This window comes from Helianthus annuus, chromosome 7, assembly GCF_002127325.2.
Source record: "Helianthus annuus cultivar XRQ/B chromosome 7, HanXRQr2.0-SUNRISE, whole genome shotgun sequence".
NCBI lineage: Eukaryota > Viridiplantae > Streptophyta > Magnoliopsida > Asterales > Asteraceae > Helianthus > Helianthus annuus.
This window is the reverse complement of record NC_035439.2, coordinates 17,320,496-17,339,185: the sequence shown is the minus strand read 5'-3', so window position 1 is coordinate 17,339,185 and position 18,690 is coordinate 17,320,496. Positions and strand designations below refer to the sequence as shown.

General features: G+C 34.1%; 2 protein-coding genes across 2 annotated transcripts; both read left to right on the top strand.

Annotated features, from left to right (window-relative positions):
- Positions 1-877: 877 nt before the first annotated feature.
- On the top strand, positions 878-4,169 carry LOC110867976 (putative RING-H2 finger protein ATL21A). The gene is made up of 3 exons (XM_022117038.2): positions 878-1,152; positions 1,941-2,331; positions 3,516-4,169. Exons 1-3 carry the CDS (start codon positions 889-891, stop codon positions 3,977-3,979), a joined length of 1,119 nt encoding a protein of 372 aa, XP_021972730.1. The 5' UTR covers positions 878-888; the 3' UTR covers positions 3,980-4,169.
- Positions 4,170-5,779: 1,610 nt separating this feature from the next.
- Positions 5,780-10,151, top strand: LOC110866596 (protein FAR1-RELATED SEQUENCE 5-like). Its single transcript, XM_022115739.1, has 5 exons — positions 5,780-5,801; positions 6,437-7,247; positions 7,342-7,631; positions 7,816-8,264; positions 9,528-10,151. The coding sequence occupies exons 1-5, from the start codon at positions 5,780-5,782 to the stop codon at positions 10,149-10,151; spliced, it is 2,196 nt and encodes a 731-aa protein (XP_021971431.1).
- Positions 10,152-18,690: the final 8,539 nt, after the last annotated feature.

The window sequence follows — 18,690 nt, the reverse complement described above, 5'->3', positions numbered from 1 at the left end:
GAACTAAGGGCACAATCATAATTTTAAGCTTGAGGCAAAAGCACAATTTTATTTTGAATCAAGGGAAAAATCGTAATTTTTAGCTGGGGCAAAAACATAATTTTATTTTGAACTGGGGAAAAACGTAATTTTGAATTGAGGGCGAAATCACAATTTTTAAATGGGGAAAAATCACATTTTTTACCAGAGGGCAAAATCGTAATTTTTAAGTGGGGGCAAAAACAAAATTTTATTTTGAACTGGTGGCGAAAAGGTAATTCTGAGCTGAGGGCAAAACCACAATTTTATTTTGAATGGAGGGAAAAATAGTAATTTTGAGCTGGGGACAAAAGCGTAATTTTATTTTGAGCTGGGTGCAAAACCGTAATTTTAGAGAGGGACAAAAACGTGATTTTAGAATGGGTATAAAATAATAAACTGGTTGGTCCAATAGGAGAGTGCCAAGCAAAGTCAAAATTTTAAAATGAGGGCAAGATCGTAATTTTGAGATGGGGAAAAAAGCATAATTTTATTTTGAGCTGTAGGAAAAAATGTAATTTTATTTTAAGCTAGGGGCAAAAGCGTAATTCAAAAATGAATATAAAACAAAAACCTTATTGGTCCAATGGGGGAGTGCCAGACAGCTGTCTGGCACTATTCCCCATTTGGTTTTTGTATATGTAAGGAATAGATATTAATATTAATAATAATTAAAACTACAGAAAAAAGTATTAATTTAAATAAAAATCTTATATTTGATGAAAATAACTAAGAAATTTCGTAATAATTTAAATAAAAATCTTATATGTTTGATGAAAATAACTAAGAAACTTCGTAATTTTGGCGCTATAAAGTCTTCAACATCAAAGCACACTCTCTAATTTTCTATTGGGCTGCAGTATCAACCACATGGAGAACGAACATATTCTACAACTAATATTCTTCACTTTACTTTTATTCAACCCCATCTCCGGCACCCACGACGTCTGCAGGCCGGCCTCTTGCGGCCCATTAGAACCAGAAATACACTTCCCGTTCCGTCTCACCGGCCGGCAACCGTCCCGGTGCGGCTTCCCAGGCTTCGACCTATCTTGTAACAAACAAAACCATACCATCATCCAACTTCCGTCATCCCGCTCATACACCGTCAACAGAATCAACTACGTTGATCAGGTTTGTTTCCCAAAAATATTAGGTAAAAAGTACCGTATTGATCCGATGTTGACCGAACAACATTAGTACCGGTACATATATTCATTTCCATGATTTTTGGTTACGTTACTAATGGGTTTAATTATTTATTGGTGTTGTTCGAACCTTGAGATTTCCGACGGGTGGTCGAAAACGTATATACCAAAAATTTTCTATAGAACGAGGGGGTCGAAAACATATATACCCAAAAATTTCTATATAAAAACCACATATATTACACTACTGAGTGAAAGGTTCGGGGGGTCGGGCGTCCCCCCGGCCCCTTAATAGCTGCGCCCCTACAAGTAACCGATACCTGTATCAATATTCGTTTTTCAACATTAGTACTGGTACATGTATTCATTTCTATGGTTATTGGTTACGGTACTAATCGCTTTAAGTATTTATTGGTATTTTTGCACTACAAGTACTGTATCGAACTGATACTTGTATCAATATTCATTTTTATGGTATCGTTATTATGGTTTTCGGTTCCGGTAGTAATTTGTTTTAGTATTTATTAGTATTTTTGCACTACTAGTACTGTGTCAAGCTTGTACTGATTGAACATCCACCGATACCGATATTTATTCTCGTGATTTTGGTTCCGGTACAAATAAGTTTCAATGTTTATTGGTTTTCGATGTTGGTACTAATAGGTTTCAGTATTTATTGGTATTTTTGCACTATGAGTACCGTACTGTCATAATAGATACAGTATTTACTATTTCAGTACTGTTCCCTAACCAGAACCGGTAAATGATTCATAGGTGATCTACATAGATCCGAATTTCTGCGAACGAAACGGAATATCCGATTTCGATCTAACCAACACACCATTTAATTTGGGTAGCTTACAGAGCTACACTTTCTACAACTGCTCGTTCGAGTCCGTGTATCGAGGGGTGCCGTTTCATTGCATGAGTAGCGGAAATTACTCGGTAATCGCTGTCCCCAGGGGATTGTTTTCGCTGGAAAACATGCCCTCAAGCTGTGCGGTTATGAAGACGATAGAGGTGCCCGCGCGTTGGTACGTCGGGATTGGAGTGGAGTTGATGTTGATGTGGTTCACTCCATATTGTAGAACTTGTGAAATTGAAGGTCGAGTTTGTGGATTGAAGAGTGATGATGGAGAAACAGTTTGTCATGGTTCTTCTAGAGGTATGGTTTTACAATTTTAGAGAGTTGCAATACATTTTTTATACATGAAATGGAAAATGTTACCACCGGTTTACTATTGTGTTTTTGTGGTTTTAATCATTTAAGTTTAAAACTAAAAAGTTTAACGCTCTGAGTTTCTAACCATTCATTTTATAACATTTTGAGCCTAACTTTTTAACACTTATATTTTTTATTTTGGACTCAATTGGTTAAAACCACTAAAACACAGAGACCTAAACGTTATAAAATGAACGGCTAAAGACTCAGGGCGTTAAATTATTTGATTTTAAACTCAACTGGTTAAATTAAAACCACTAAAACATAAGAATTCAAAAATAATTTACGAGATACTACCAAGGTTTTACTTAAAGTTACTGTACAAATTTTATGCCTTAAGTACTACAACTGATTAAAGTATCCACATCTCAATTTTTTTCTTTATTTATATAATTAACTAAAAAGTTACTATTTCATAAAAAGATTTCTTACTTTTTAAAACTATTCCATGTATTATTCCTTATTCATAAAAATATAAAGATTTATTTTAGTTTTCCTTAAAGGATGAAATGGGTATAACAAATAAAAATATAAAGATTTACTTTAGTTTTCCTTAAAGATGAAATGGGTATAACAAAAGAGATGCGTATGCTCTTAGGCTTTCACTTTACCTTTTGATCTTTATTTTCCACTATACATGATTTTACAAGCTTTTAGAAAACGTTTATATTTTCATTGATTCATAATTTCATTTTTCTTGGATAAACGCTTTCATGCTTTATTAATACTATCATTAATTACTACAATTATTTCTTTATGATAACAATAAAAAAGAGGTTACATTCTTGTAGAGTTGTAAGTCATAAACCTAGACCAAATATTTAGAAAATTTTGATTAATGATGTTGCTCAATTAACATAAACATTAACAAATAAATTTAGCTAATCTTGCTAGAATAGCTTACCTTTTGGAATGGAAGTCGAAATAGACAATTTTTTATATTCTTTCTACAATTAATGAACCAAATTTCAACAAAATGTAACAAACGATTAACAACTAAAAGCATAGCCCCAATGAAAGACATGCTCACAAATAAAACAATAATGAAGATGATTGGAGATTAAACAGGTTGGCTTGAATTTCCCAGAAATTTAATTTTGATCCTTGATTATTGATAATTGATTTAGGTATATCAACAAGTGCTAAGTACGGATTAATAAGTTTAGGCATTGGTTTGCCTGCTTCAATATGCATCATTGGGCTTGTATGCTACGCAACTTCTAGAGTGAGGGACCATAGGGAAGCTCACCACCAAAGCATCGACCTTTTCTCTATCGCCATTGTCCCACAATCACCCTCTACAACGGGCTTAGACAAGCCCACAATTGAATCATACCCGAAAACCATACTTGGAGAGAGTTGCAGATTACCTCATGATAACAATAACACTTGTGCTATATGTCTTTCAGAATACAAGCCTAAAGAGTCATTAAGAACGATCCCAGAATGTAATCACTATTTTCACGTAGAATGTATAGACAGGTGGCTCAAATTGAATGCAACTTGTCCAGTTTGTAGAAATTCGCCTGAAAGTTTGTCACTAGCTACATCAAGTTCATTAGCATCAACGACATCCGTAGATACATCATAAAAAAACCAATCTACAACATTCTAAGTTTGGTACTTTTTATATTTTACATGCATAGAATGTAATGTAGGTATAAATTCTAGGTTATACCATTAAAATTGTTATATGATGTTAATATATAACAATTTTATAAACAATATTTAAACATTTTAGTAAAAGTAAATTACTATTTTGGCCCTTGTTGTTTAGTAAATTAAACTCTTTGATCCTAAAAAGGAATCTTTAAACATATAGACCTGTTGCATTTTGTAATGGCTCTGGCCCATAGCACCACCTTTGTTAATTTTTTCAAGTTAATATAAGGGTATTTTAGTCTTTTAATATCTTAAGGGTTGTTTGTGTAAATTACAAAGTTGTTTGGATATTTAAGGGGCTATTATGTAATTACTCAAATTAACAAAAACTAACCTCCAACCCCATACTTTCTTCCCTCTTAAATGATTTTTTTATTTGTCTATTTAAAAAAAAAATGTTTTCATTTTTATTTCTTAAATTTTTATTGTAATTTTGTTTTCGTTATATCCTTATTTTTAAGATTATTATTTAATAAAACACGTCTTAAATACACAAATAAATATGTCTTCTAGTAGTGTTTTTTATAAAGGTCTTTTCTAAAATCGTTCATTTTTCAAAAAAAAAAAAAAAAAAAATAGAATCGTTCATCTTTTTTCAAATCTCCCATCTATTTAGACCGTCCATTTGTTCAAACTTCGTTCATGTTTATATATTTTGTTCATTAAAATCGTTCGTTTTTAAGACCTTACATTTTTAACTTAATTTTTTAAACGTTTTGTTTTTTTTATAAACTTCTTTTTTTAATCTTCCATTTTCTAAATCGTTCGTTTTTAAATTCCTTCAATATTTAAAATCGTTGATGTTATTATTTCCTAACGACTATAAGTAAATTGTAGAATACAAAGTTTAAAAAATAAACGATTTTAAAAAGAATGGTTCTAAAAGGAATGGTTTAAAAAAGAAGAGATATAAATGTACGATTTTAAAAATGAACTTTTTATAAATTCTTTAAAAAATGATTTTAAAAAAGAACAGTAACATATGAACTGTTTAAAAATTAAAAAAAAAAAAAACGAACAACTTTAAAAGACTGATTTAGAAAAAAAAAACGGTTTAATACGAACGATTTTAAAAAAGATAGACAAAAACAAATGATTTTAAAAACAGATTTATAAAAAACAAAGGTTAAATAAAATATGTATTATTTATATATTTAAAATGTATTTTATTAAATAATAATCGTGAAATAAATAGATAATAATTTTTTTGAGTAATTACATAAATAGTCTCTTGAACTTTGTAATTTACATAAAATACCTTTAAACTTAACTCGAAATAAAGTAATAAAATTAGTTTTAGAGGCAAAACCATTATTAAATACAACCTTAAATTTAATATGTTACAATATTTTTTTAAGCTGAAATAGTTAAACCGACTAAACCATAAAGCCAAAATAGTAAATTACTTTTTTGTAACGATATATAATTTCAAATTCAAAGTTGACTATTAGCCTACATAAAGATCAAATAGGAAGTTTATTTTGGCTAGGAAGTATAGGAAGCAATCTCAGCCGTTCATCATCTTTTTTTAAATTTGTGGACGCGTGGGCTTTTTCGTCTTTTTACATTATCATATCTTCGTTCTAATTTATAGATTCTGTTACCTCTTTTCTTAGTTCATCACTCTCATAACAGAATTGAAGATTCTATAACCCTAAATCGCCATCGATCGCAAATTCACATCTTTTCAAACATTAATCATCTTTCGTTCGTCAATTCGATAACTTCAATGTCTTCGTCAGACTTTGCTGGTATGTTTAGCTTCAATTTTGAGTAATTTTTTGTTATTTTGTCCAAATTTCATTGTTTTACGTTTTATAATTCGTGTTTCTGTAATTAATATTTGATTTTTCATAAGTTTAATTGTTATTGTTGTATAATTTAACATAATTTGTTTGTTTTGTTTCTTCATCATTTATTGCGTTTTAGTGAATAGTTGCGTTTTATGATATTAATTAAATTATATGCATACAAACTTTTAGTTTAAGATTTATGTAATATAAAGCTATAACTGTTATTGTTGTACAATTTTTGTTTGTTCATCATTGGATGCGTTTTACTGAATGTATTGCGTTTTATGCTTTTATCCATAATAGTTCATATACAAACCTTAAAGGTCTGTATTTCTAAATTATTATTAACATATTTTGAGATTTAACAGTAAACACATTATTATATAGGTTGTATTGCGTTTTATGATTTTTTGTTAAGTGTTTCAGATCACATGATGCGTTTTACTGAACGTATTGCTTTTTATGTTTTTTATGCTTTTATAAACTTTAAAGGTTTGTATTTTTAAATTTTTATTAACATATTTTTAGGTTTATCACTAAAAACATTATTCTGTAAGAGGTATTGCGTTTTATAGTTTTTTTAATTGTTTCAGATAACATTTCCAAGTGGGAGGAACGTGTATGCATAAACAGTGGAAGAAAGTTTTTCAAACCTAAAGTCAGTGGATCTATTACACCTGCTGTTGGAATGTTTTTTAAGTCATTTGATGAGGCTTTTGCGTTTTATCAGAGATATGCACTTGCTGCAGGTTTTTCTGCAAGAAAAAATACCTCTTGGAAAAATGTTGGTGGTTTAGTGAAAATAAGATATATTGTCTGTTCAAAAGAAGGATTTCATGTTAGCAAAGAAATAGATTCTGGTTCAGCTGAGAATAGTAAAAAGATTGTTAGACGTAATAGAGGTTCAAAAAGAGTTGGATGCAATGCTCATGTGAAACTAATATTAAAGAACAATAATATGTTTAAAATCTACTACTTTGAAGAAGAACATAATCATATCTTTGTTGAAGATGAAGATATTCATTTCTTGCCGGCTGCCAGAAGTATCGATTATGTGAAAGAAAGTTTTATATCTGGATTGTCTGCAATCAATATTGGACCTGTTAAAGCATTCAGTATTATGAAAACAATGTATGGTGGTTTTGGTGAAGTTGGTGCTAGTAAAGTTGATTGTAAGAATTATAGAAGGGATTTGAATCTTTACATCGGAGAGTATGATGCAGAAATGGTAGTTAGGCGTCTTATTAGGAAGAAAGAATGTTGTCCTGGTTTCAAATGTGATTATGTTATTGGTGAAGATAGAAGATTGAAAGGGCTTTTCTGGGCTGATGAGCAATCAAAAAAAAAAAATTATACAGTGTTTGGTGACATATTTGGTTTTGATGCTACTTATAAATCAAACAAGTAAGTTTTTTTCATTTATTGCGTTATATATTCTATTGCGTTATATATCATGTTCTAATTTTTCTAATGCTTTTTTAATTTGTTTTTTATTTAGGTATGATTTGGTTTTTGTACCATTTACTGGTATTGATAATCATTTTAGGAATGTCACATTTGGTGGTGCATTACTTGGTTCGGAGACTTCAGATTCTTATAGATGGCTTTTAAGGTGCTTTGTTAATGCTTTTGGAAGTGAGCCTAAAGTTGTTGTTACTGATCAAGATGCTGCAATGAAGAGAGCTATTAAGGATGTACTTTCAAGAAGTAGGCATAGGTTATGTATGTGGCATATATGGGAGAAATTGAAGACAAAGGTATTAACTGCGTTTTATGATATAACAAACTGCAATTTTATATTGTTTTATTATTGCGTTTTATGTATTATACAATAAGATCCCCTAACATTTTTATCAATATAATTACAAAACAATTACGTTTACCATCAATGCATTATGCTTATCATTTTCAATATATTGGTTTTTAAATTATTGCGTCTTATGTTTAACAATTTTATAACTTTTTATTCAAGTTGGTCCTGTTTTGTCAGCAAACACTGATTTTAATACAAGAATGACTCATGTTGTTTGGAATGATACTATTATTCCAAAAGATTTTGAAACTGAGTGGCATTTAATAATGTCTACTTTTGGATTGGAAAATCATGAGTGGTTAAAAGATATGTACGATCTTCGATTTGATTGGATTCCTGCTTATTACCATGGAGAGGATTTGGCTGGACTTATGCATACTACGTCAAGATGTGAAAGCGAGAATTACTTCTTTGGTCAGATTTGCAATCCAAGATGTACACTTGTTGAATTTTTCACTCATTTTGAGACTGCAATGGATATTCAAAGGCATGAGCATAGGAGGAATGATCATGATACAAGGTATATTGAGTGTAAACCCTGGAGTGACTTTGTATTGGAGAAACAAGCATCAGAAATATATACCAAAACTATTTTTAAGGATATTCAGGTGCTGTTTGTTTTTTCTGCAGGAAAAGGTCTGCAGTCTGCGGACCACATCTGCAGGCATCTGCAGGAGAAGAGGTGGACCAAATGTCTGCAGTCTACAAGGAGAAGTGGATTTGTTTTTCTTTCTTCTACAAAATCCACTTTTCACACACATCATATAACACACACTTCTCCTCCCTCTGCCTCAACTCTCTCTCTCTACTCTCTCTCTACAATCTGCCATAGCACCACCACCACCACCACCGCACCACCTCCACCATCACACCACCGCCATCAGCCCATCATCTACCGCCAAGAACAACCACAACCACCCACCCCGTCTGCCTTCATCTACCACCACAACCACCCACCCCCGTCGTTCAACCACCACCACCGCAGTTGTCATTCACCTTTATCGCACTTAATTGCCGGAGAAACATTGGGAACAACGCCGCCGCCAGGAAGCACCAATTCCTGAGTTAGGGTTCCACCGAGTTTGATGAGGGTTGACCCGGATGGACCGGGTTTGCATCCGGTTAACCGGAGGTCGCAAGTGAGATCGTATCCGTAGCCGATTACCTATACCGCTTTCTCCGCCGTTGATTGAGGGTCGAAGAAATTTGGGGGTTTTGTTCGATTAGGGTTTTTGGTTCGATTTGGGGGTTTTTGGTTCGATTTGTGGTGGTGATGTATCAGGTGGTTGTGGTGGCAGGGATGTGGTGGTGGCGGTGGTGGCAGGGATGTGGTGGTGGAGGTGGTGGCGGTGGTGGCAAGGATGTGGTGGTGGAGATGGTGGCAGGGAAGAAGAGGTCTGTGCCAAGAAGAGGTTCCAAGAAGACATGGGTGAATGTCTGTGTGGTGAAGAGGTCTCGCAGACCTTTTTTAATAAAAGGTCTGCGAGAAAACAAACAAGCTGCGGACTCCAAACCTCTGCACGCGTCTGCGCGGCGCAGACATAAGTAGCCAGAAGTGCTTCTGGCCAAAAAACAAACACCACCTCAGATTGAAATTGATGCTGCCATTACAAAGTGTATGTCAAAGTCTCTTGATACTGTGGGTGATGTTCAATATTTTGAAATAAAGGATTTCAGACAGCCATGCACATCTTTTTTCAAGGTATTTTTTAATTTTATATTGTTTAAATATCTATTGCGTTTTATTTTTCATCTTTTATTGCGTTTTATCATTATATGATCATATGGTTATATCAGTATTATATTTATTATTCATTGCGTTTTATATTACATTTCACTAATTTTATATAGCTTTTTAATCTTATTTACAGGTGCAATACAGCAAACAAGAAGATGGTTTAAGTATAAGTTGTTCTTACAAACGGTTTGAACAATTTGGTATATTGTGCCGCCATATATTTTACGTATTACGGTATGATGATATAAGTGAGTTTCCTAGAAGATATGTTCATAGAAGATGGATGAGAGATGTTATTTCAGTTGGATCAAATCATTCCAATATTCGGTTTGATGAAATTGGTAGGAATAGTGAAATTGATAAAGTTTATAGAGAAATCGTTGTTGCAAATGAGTATGTGGTTAATAGGCTGGTTGGCGATTTAGATGAACTGTGTCGTTACAGGGATCATATTAAAAGTTATATTGATAAAGCGGATGAGGTTATGGTTGTTGCGCCGCCTCCTAGTCGCAAAGAAAGATTTGCTGATATTGGAGGGAACTTAGAAAAATCAGATTCTATGATTCGTGTCTCGATCAAAATAAGGACCAAAGAATGCGGTGTACAAAAAAGGATCAAGTCTAATCGTGAGATTGCAATTCAGAAATCATCAAAGATCCAGAAATCGTGCCGTGTATGTGGTGGAAAAGGACATAACAGTCGCACATGTAAAGATAAGGTTTCTTCTAATGTTATAGGTTCTAGCAATGCAATGTAATTATGTATACAAATTCTGTCAAAATCAGATATCAATAAGTAAAAAAAATTTGTCATTGCGTTTTATGATGTATAGGTTTCATCTCTTTTTGTTACTACGTTTTGAGATATCCTTCATAAATATCAGTTTGTTTTGGTTAATTGCGTTTTATGATAACAACAATATATTGTTATTGCGTTTTATACATAGAACAATATACTTTAAATGGTATTTTTTGATTATTGCATTTTATTGTAACACAGATCATAGATCAAATTAAACAAGAAATGCAAGTGGATATCATAAACATTGCGTTTTATACATAGAACAATATATTTTAAATTGTATTTTTTGATTATTGCTTTTTATTGTAACACAGATCATAGATCAAATTAAACAAGAAATGATGAGAACCCTAAGCTTCCATTAGGGATTTCCAAATCACTTATCAGCTTTTTTTGGTTATTCCGTTTTATACATAGAACAATATACTTTAAATGGTATTTTTTGATTATTGCGTTTTATTATCACACAGATCATACATAAAATTAAACAAGAAATGCATTGGATATAATAAACATTGCGTTATATAGATGATGATAGTTTTTAAACAAACATGATGTTTTCAAACCACAAAATTAAAGAAAAATTACTAGCATGACCAGCTTCATGGATCAAAGTTTGTTTCTTCATCGGATGAGAACCTTAAGCTTCCATCAGGGATTTCCTCATCACTTTCAGATTTAACCCAAAGTTCAACCTGTGAGACTACTGCGTTTTGAAGCTTCTCTGCAAATTTGCTAGCAGAGTTGTTGATGATTGGTATTTCAGATAACTGCTTCAAAAAATTTAGATCCTCACTGGTAGATATGTCCTTTGGGTCATACATCTCCACATCACCATCGTCCCAAGTCACTGAAACTTTGAAAGTTTCCACAATGAACTCCCAAGATGTAACCTGGGTATCTTCAGTTGCAGTTTGATTCGGATTACCATATCTCTTGTGTAGAATTCTGAACAGTGCGGCTGTTTGATTTGTGTAACAAGAAGGTGGTATACCTATTTCGTTCATCCTTTTCAAAATATTTTCATTGCAGTTTTGAAGGAAAGAAGCAACGGAATGGTATTTTATTTTTTTCCATCAAGGAATTGAAGAACGAAATTGCCTCTTTTAACCCACCAAACTGATAGTTGTTGATTAGCCATTTTAGGGTTTGTGTGTGTTGGGTATTTGGTGTATTTTTTGGTGTATGATGAGAGCAATGTGAAAATAATTTAGGGTTTCTGTTCTTATATATTGGTAGAGGAATTTGAATAAACTGTTTTAATAATAAAAATGATTATTTTTTATTTTTTTCTTTGAATTGATTGTTCAATAATACAGTATTTTATATCAGGAATCCAAAAGGCTTTTTAAGGCTTTTGGTCTAATCAACTGTATCAATTTCAATCATACAGTATTCATATATTGTATATTATTATATTTTTTATAACATTTCGTTTTAGAAGATTATAATATTATTTTTATGATTGTCCTTTTTGTAATTATGTTTTTAATTTGTTTTTTGTGTTATAAAAATTGTAAAAAAAAATTTCATTGCGTTACAAATTATATTGCGTTATATGTTTGGAAATGAATAATTAGAAAAAAACATTGCGTTTTATAATAAGTAGCATTTCAAAACATATTAATAATTTAAATTGACAATGTTGAGTTATAGCATACTATTAAAATGTTGTGTTTTATAAATTGTATATATATTTTATAAATTTTTTCAAAATAATGTTTAAATAATTTTAAAGGATACATATTGCGTTTTAAAGGATACATATATTTTATAAATGGTATATATATTTTATAAATTTTTTCAAAATAATGTTTAAATAATTTTAAAGGATACATAGTGCATTTTAAAAATATCATCAAAATATTGCGTTATATGAAAAAACATTGCGTTTTATAATAAGTAGCATTTCTAAATCAAAGTAACTAGCAAGATCAAGAAAATAATGAGTTATATTAAAACCATGCTAAATGAAAAAACATTGCGTTTTATAATAAGTAGCATTTCAAAATCAAAGTAAACCAGCAAGAGAAAGCCTGTCTTTAATCCTATCTAAACTAGTGTCATAAGATTGTTTTTTAAGTTTCGCACTGAGGTCTCGAAACTTCTTTGAGTCCTCAATAACATAATCTCTTTGTTCGTTGATTTCATGCAATAATATCTTCGCGATGAACTTTCTTCTTAAATCTTCAAGTTGTGCGGTCTGCTTGTTGACTGGTTTTTTGTTTTTACCCTTCTTGATAATTGCAGGTTCTTCATATTCCACGTTAAACCCACAATCCCATTTTTCGACCGGTTCTCCATGATAACATTCCATATGACGCATAGTGAATATACCACAGTCAATGCCATTATATTGTGTCCTCCATTTCATCTCCATTCTAACAGGGGTTATTCCCTTTATATCATCTGCTTTTTCATGTCCAACAGATTTAAGGTAAGCTGCCAAAGCATTCCTCTACAGAAAAAAAAAAACAAAAAGATTAGGTGGTTTATATTTGTGTTTTAAAAGCATAAGTAAGAATACTTACTGTATTTTCAGGCACATTCCCATATTTAGCTTCATTTGTTTCTTCTTTCGCACTGTTGTCAATGATGAATATTTGTTTCTCTTCAAGATTGAAGGAGACCAAAAAGAAATGTTGTGAATAGAGAATCGGGACAAGGATAATTTTAAAATCCTTTATGCTTTTTAGCTTTGCACCTTGAAGAATTTTTTCTATGTTCCTTGTGAATGCTTCTATCATCTTTTCTTTATTTTCAGTTTCTTCCTTATCACTCGATGTTAAAGCCTGCGTAAAATTAAACAAATTAACATATTATTGCGTTTTATGAAGTTAATAAAACATACAGCTGCGTTTTATGAAGGTAATAAAACATACAGCTGCGTTTTATAAAACTTCATTCAAACAAAGTAAGCATTGCGTTTTATTAAAGAAATAAAACTGCAATTGCGTTTTATAAAACTTCATTCATTCAATCAAACTTCAAAATACTTCATTATACGAATACAGAAAAATTGCGTTTTATATATCATACCAGCATTCGAATAGTACAGAAAAATCTTGGAGTTTTGTTGTTTTTTGATCTTCTTTTTTCTTCTTCATTCAAAATATATGACCAACAATTGATTACTTCTCCGGTGATTTCCAATCCTGGCCTCATTGTTTCAGTAGCATATCTATATAGAAATACATGATGTTTAATTTCAAAGAGATTATCCCTGCAAAAAAAAAATAATAATTAAATTATAATATTTTTTATTTTTGTTTTTTTGTTTTAGTGTATATAAATGAATTTTTACATCATTTCTCCTTCTGCATGGAAAGCATATCCCGATATGTTGTTTTCGCTACTTGTCTTAGATAGTACGGTGAACAAAATACTTCTGGTATATTTTTCTCTCGATCAGGTCGTACCATCCTTGTGATTATTTCTTCTGTTTTGCTTATATCAGTTGTTGGTTGTTCTTGATGAACTGATTTTGCAGGTGTTTTATACGGATCTTCTTGTGGGTTGAGGAATGATGTGTTTTGAATTAGATCACTGATTTCCTTTTCAGTATCCTGTTCTTCAATTCTATCAAACATTGTTTGTATTCCAGTAATTTGAACATCTTTTTCGATTGATTTATTTTCAGATTCCGCTTGAATTTTGGTTTGTGCAGCGTGGCGAGTAGCATCAACTTCAACTTCATTTTCATCAACATTTGAAGACAACTGAGAATGTAACACCTCGAATTTTTGTGTCCAATGATGTGTTAACACGTGGCATTTGTTTACACGTGGCATCTATAATAAATAAGGGACTAATTTTGACAAACCTTGAAAGTATGTAAATTCGAGGGTTATAAATGTCAACAAGGGTAAATATACTGTATAGTATCCCTAAATAATGCTTAAACCTTCAATCGAATAAATTATAGATCGTACAAAAATAAAACGCGGAAGAAAGTGAGAGATTACAAACTACAGGGGTTAACTGTGTCAACATGTTTAATAATACCTCTGAGTGACCCTTTAACGTTCCAAAGACTTTGTAACGGTATTATACCCTCACTAAAATAATATATATGAATTTCGCGAAGTTTCGATATGAAACGAGAAAGTTACGATCGAATTCGTAGAAGAAGGGTTAAAAGCGTCAACAGTGGAAGTTAAGGCTTTCCAATATAATTAATAAATAAACCGGGGACTTAATAATGCGGGTAATTAACACGAGGCCCCTATCGGTAAATAACCGAGGGCCAAACCGCAAAGTTACCCCTTCAAATCCGAAAGGTCAGGCAAATCATTACGAAAGATTTCGTTATTAATGGCCCGATTCTGTAATCATTATAAAAGATTTGAAAAATTCAGAAAATATAACCTCACGCGACCCGCGTGAAGTTAAGACATAAGTCGAGGCGGGCCGCGAGCCTCCTCACTAACTCGCCTGATTTCTTAACCTTTAGGCGACCCGCATTAAAATGCATGGGAACTCCCATGCGGGCCGCGTAAAGTGCCCAGATGCAGAAACTTTGTAACTACTTGGCTTTTGGAACCTTTGAACGATCAAACACCACTTAATGGAGCATGGGCACCCTACATTTAACCCATAACACTTAGGGGACATCTACCCATCACCCCTGACCTGTTGTGGTAGTTGTAATGATCATAGGAGCTTGTTTTTGGCTATAAATAGCACCTTTGTGTGCATAACCATTCACACAATCAAAACACACAACTACTGATCATTCTAAGTGCTCCCAAGCCTTCTCTTCTGCTCTATAATCAAGAAGCAACTTCTGTAAGTCGTTGATAACCATTTTGGTTTCACTTTTCCATAGTTATAGCTCATAAACGCAACCGTCGTAACTAACGGTTGTCATTACAATATCTTGCAAATGATTCAGTCTTATGACGAATCAAAAATGGTTATGAGTTGGTATTTATGTGGGTATTAAACCTCTAAAATGGTTCCCCCTGATCACCACTCTAACTATGTCAATTATCGAGTCAAACGTGCGGTTAAAAAGTCAACAGAAAGCTATTTTAGCGATTTAAGCATAATCTGTAATGTATATGTTATGGAACCTGTTTTGACAATCATAAACCATGATAATAAGTATATAAACCTGTTTGCGCTCGTTTGAATCGATCATTTACTATATAGAACCGGTTCGGAGCCGAATGTCGCAAAAGTTTGACTTTTGCTTTGACTTCAGTTCTGACCCGTTTTAGTGAGGTATGAATATACCTTAGGACTCTCTTAGGACCAGGTCACATGTTGGTATACGCCTCTGTGGTCGGTTCATGAGTTATCCAAGTCTTTAGCGCATTTCCGTCATTCGCCTAAAAGTTGACCGTAACGGCCTTTTAAAATTAAAACAAGTATTTCGGACACGTGAACGGACCAAAACCTTGCTTGTTAAAATATAAGCATGTCCCTAAAGTTTCACGTCAATCCGAGGTCTAGAATGAGAGTTATGCTAAAAGGCGCACTTTTAAGAAAGTTTTGTAATTAACGACGCAATTAGCATAACGCCCATCTAACCCAAGTTTTCGTCACCAAAACCTTTACCCACTGTGGTAAAATAATATTTTGGGAATTTTAAAGATTTTTAATAATTTTTACCTTGCTCATAACCTGCGGTTATGGCTACGGTTCGGTAAATACCAAATATGCCCTTTTTGGCCAAAACGAGAGTTCTACAAGGTCTTTTGACCCGATTCCAATTGCCACTAGTTTTAAATAATAAATAAAGTATTTTAAGCTTTATAAGCTGTTCGGGAAACTCAGATTTCCTGTAGAACTCGAAAATCCCTTATAAAGTCTTTAAAATGACCGAAAAGCCCCTACGGGGCATAATATTGACTTAAACTCCTTACGGGCATTACGGAAGGTATCCTACTGATACCAAAATACTTTTAAGGCATATTGACTTAGGAAATAAGCGTACGACACTTATGGTTAACCGTTTCGCCTATTTGCGCACACGGTACGGCTCACGGAACTAGTTTTCGTGCAATAGCCGATACGGGTCAAATTATATTATTTGAACCCCAAAATCCAGAGTATGAACTATAAACCCATATAAAACAAGTCACTGAACTTGTTGGGTCCAAATCATACTCCATTCTCGGTTTTCGCCTTTCCGTGCGAATTAACCATATCTATATATCGGAATCAACCGGTTTAAGCTACGGCTAATACAAGGACCGTTAGGATTCTAAGAGGTTAATTAAAACCTTCGTTCCAGATTAGGAGCCCCAGTAAAAGCTATCGGTGACTTGATCTAAATTAAGGATTAATACTTGCCAAGGTAAATACTTTAACTTATTTCCCCTATATGGGCTTGGGTTACGGTATATTAATACCGCTTGATTGAGCATTATATAATTCCATCGCTTAGGTGGTTAATTGATTAAATATGATTGGCTCATTTAAACAGTTTTGTTGCTTATAAGCCTTTGGGGGGTTTAATGACCGTTGTCCCGGATATCCTCGGCATCATTTTACGAAATGGCCACGACCATCGACATCCCGGTGTAGGCGTACACCCGGTATAAAGTGTCGACACTAAAACTAAAAGACGTAGCCGTTGGTTTCTGTACTACGGTTTTACGCAAACGTGGTGTGTCTATAAATCTTTAACCCGGCACGACCCGGGCTACTGAACGCATAAAAGAACATGTAAAACGTTCACAAGATCATTATGAATTTTCCCAAGTTATAAAAGAGTTTGTGCCTTGTGCATTCAAATCAATTTTAATAAACATTTTCAAATGTGTCAGTTGAATGTATTTACGAGTGTAAACTGACGTATTTTCCCCAAAAAGATTAAGTGCAGGTACCTAAACGTAATTGGCTGGTATTAGCTCCCTAGCGTCGGGATAAGCCTCGCAAGCTTGATTGCAGTATCTAATGGAACAATACTTTATCTATATTTACGATCCACTGTGGATATTCAACTTCTGTAATACATTTGGATATTACAATCAGAGGTTGAAATTATATATTTAAATTATGCTTCCGCTGTGCATTATATAATTGTGTGGTTTGACTATATTGTTGCCAACATCGTCACGGAAATCCCCCACCGGGCCCACCGGTGAGACACGTGGAAATCGGGGTGTGACAGGTTGGTATCAGAGCCAACATTGAGTGAATTAAACACTATCCTATTGTGTTTAATCTCAATGACACAATTGCACATACTTGAGTCTAGACAAGAACTTAGGACAAATTCGGATTGATACTCCTTTTTGTCTTTATTTTTCGATTTGATTTTTAATAAGTTTTGGAGCAGGAAAATGCCACCTGTTATATTCCGAGGAAGAGGAAGGGGACGAAGAGGCCGAGGAGAAATCGTGACACATCACGATCAAGAAGCTGGACCATCTGGTACAAGACATCCTTCGATGACACGGAGCGAAGAGCCACAACGACGAAGAGATCTTTACGAACCAGCGAGGCATTCCACTTCGCACAGCTCGACGCCATCCTACCGGCACTCCTTTGGGCCAGACTCAGAAAATAATCCCAACAACCCACAACCTTCCTTCATACCTCTACAACGTTCGGTTTCGCACCGGAACTACGACGACCCTAGTCCATACTACGTAGCTCAGTTTAATCCGGCTGACTACATACAGGAACCTTCAGGTTTTGTTCCGCTAGGGCCACAAGACCACTTTTCTGAAGATCCCATGGAGGAAGATGAGGATCCAACTGAACCAGCTCGTGGTACGCCCACGCATCCGATAGAAGTATCTGATGGATCTTCATATCATGGTCCGCAGTACCAAGGCCCAGACAGCTTTATGGCCTTGTTTGACCGACATGAGTGGTACAACACACCATCTCATCAGACACAACAACCGAGACATACACAGGATCCCTCTGAGGATTCACGCCTTGAGGCAGTTACGCCACCACCTCCGCCACCGGCACAACCAGTTATACCTGATCCGCCGAGGCGTAGGAGGACCAATGCTCGTATGTCTACACGAGAAAGAGGGGGTATGCACTTCAGCACTCCTCGACATTCTAGTAGCAGCCACTATCCGCCGCTACAAGAAGAAGGACCTTCAAGTCCTATACAAGAAGCGAACTCCGCACCTACTGCACGAAATTCGCCACCATTTGGGTATGACCAACCCATACCAGCTTACACAGGTCCAACGGCTTACAACCCGTTTGAACCGTCACAAGCACAATACAACTACGGCTATGAGCGCGACCCATATGTGGTGTCGGCTAGATATAATGCGCGCTACCCTGACGGAGCACATGGAAACATGGGACCACCGGATTACTCAGCTCATGGGTATCCAATACCTCCCAGACCTCCAGTTCCGCATCAAGCGCCACAACCACGATTCTCTCCTCCTGAACAGGAAGAAATACTCCATCGACTAGATCGAGTGGAGAGAGAATTCGAGGAAGAGAAGAAAAGCCACCGAGGATTTCTCAAGGGCTTGGCGAATTTACTAAAGGGCAAGAAGAAGAAA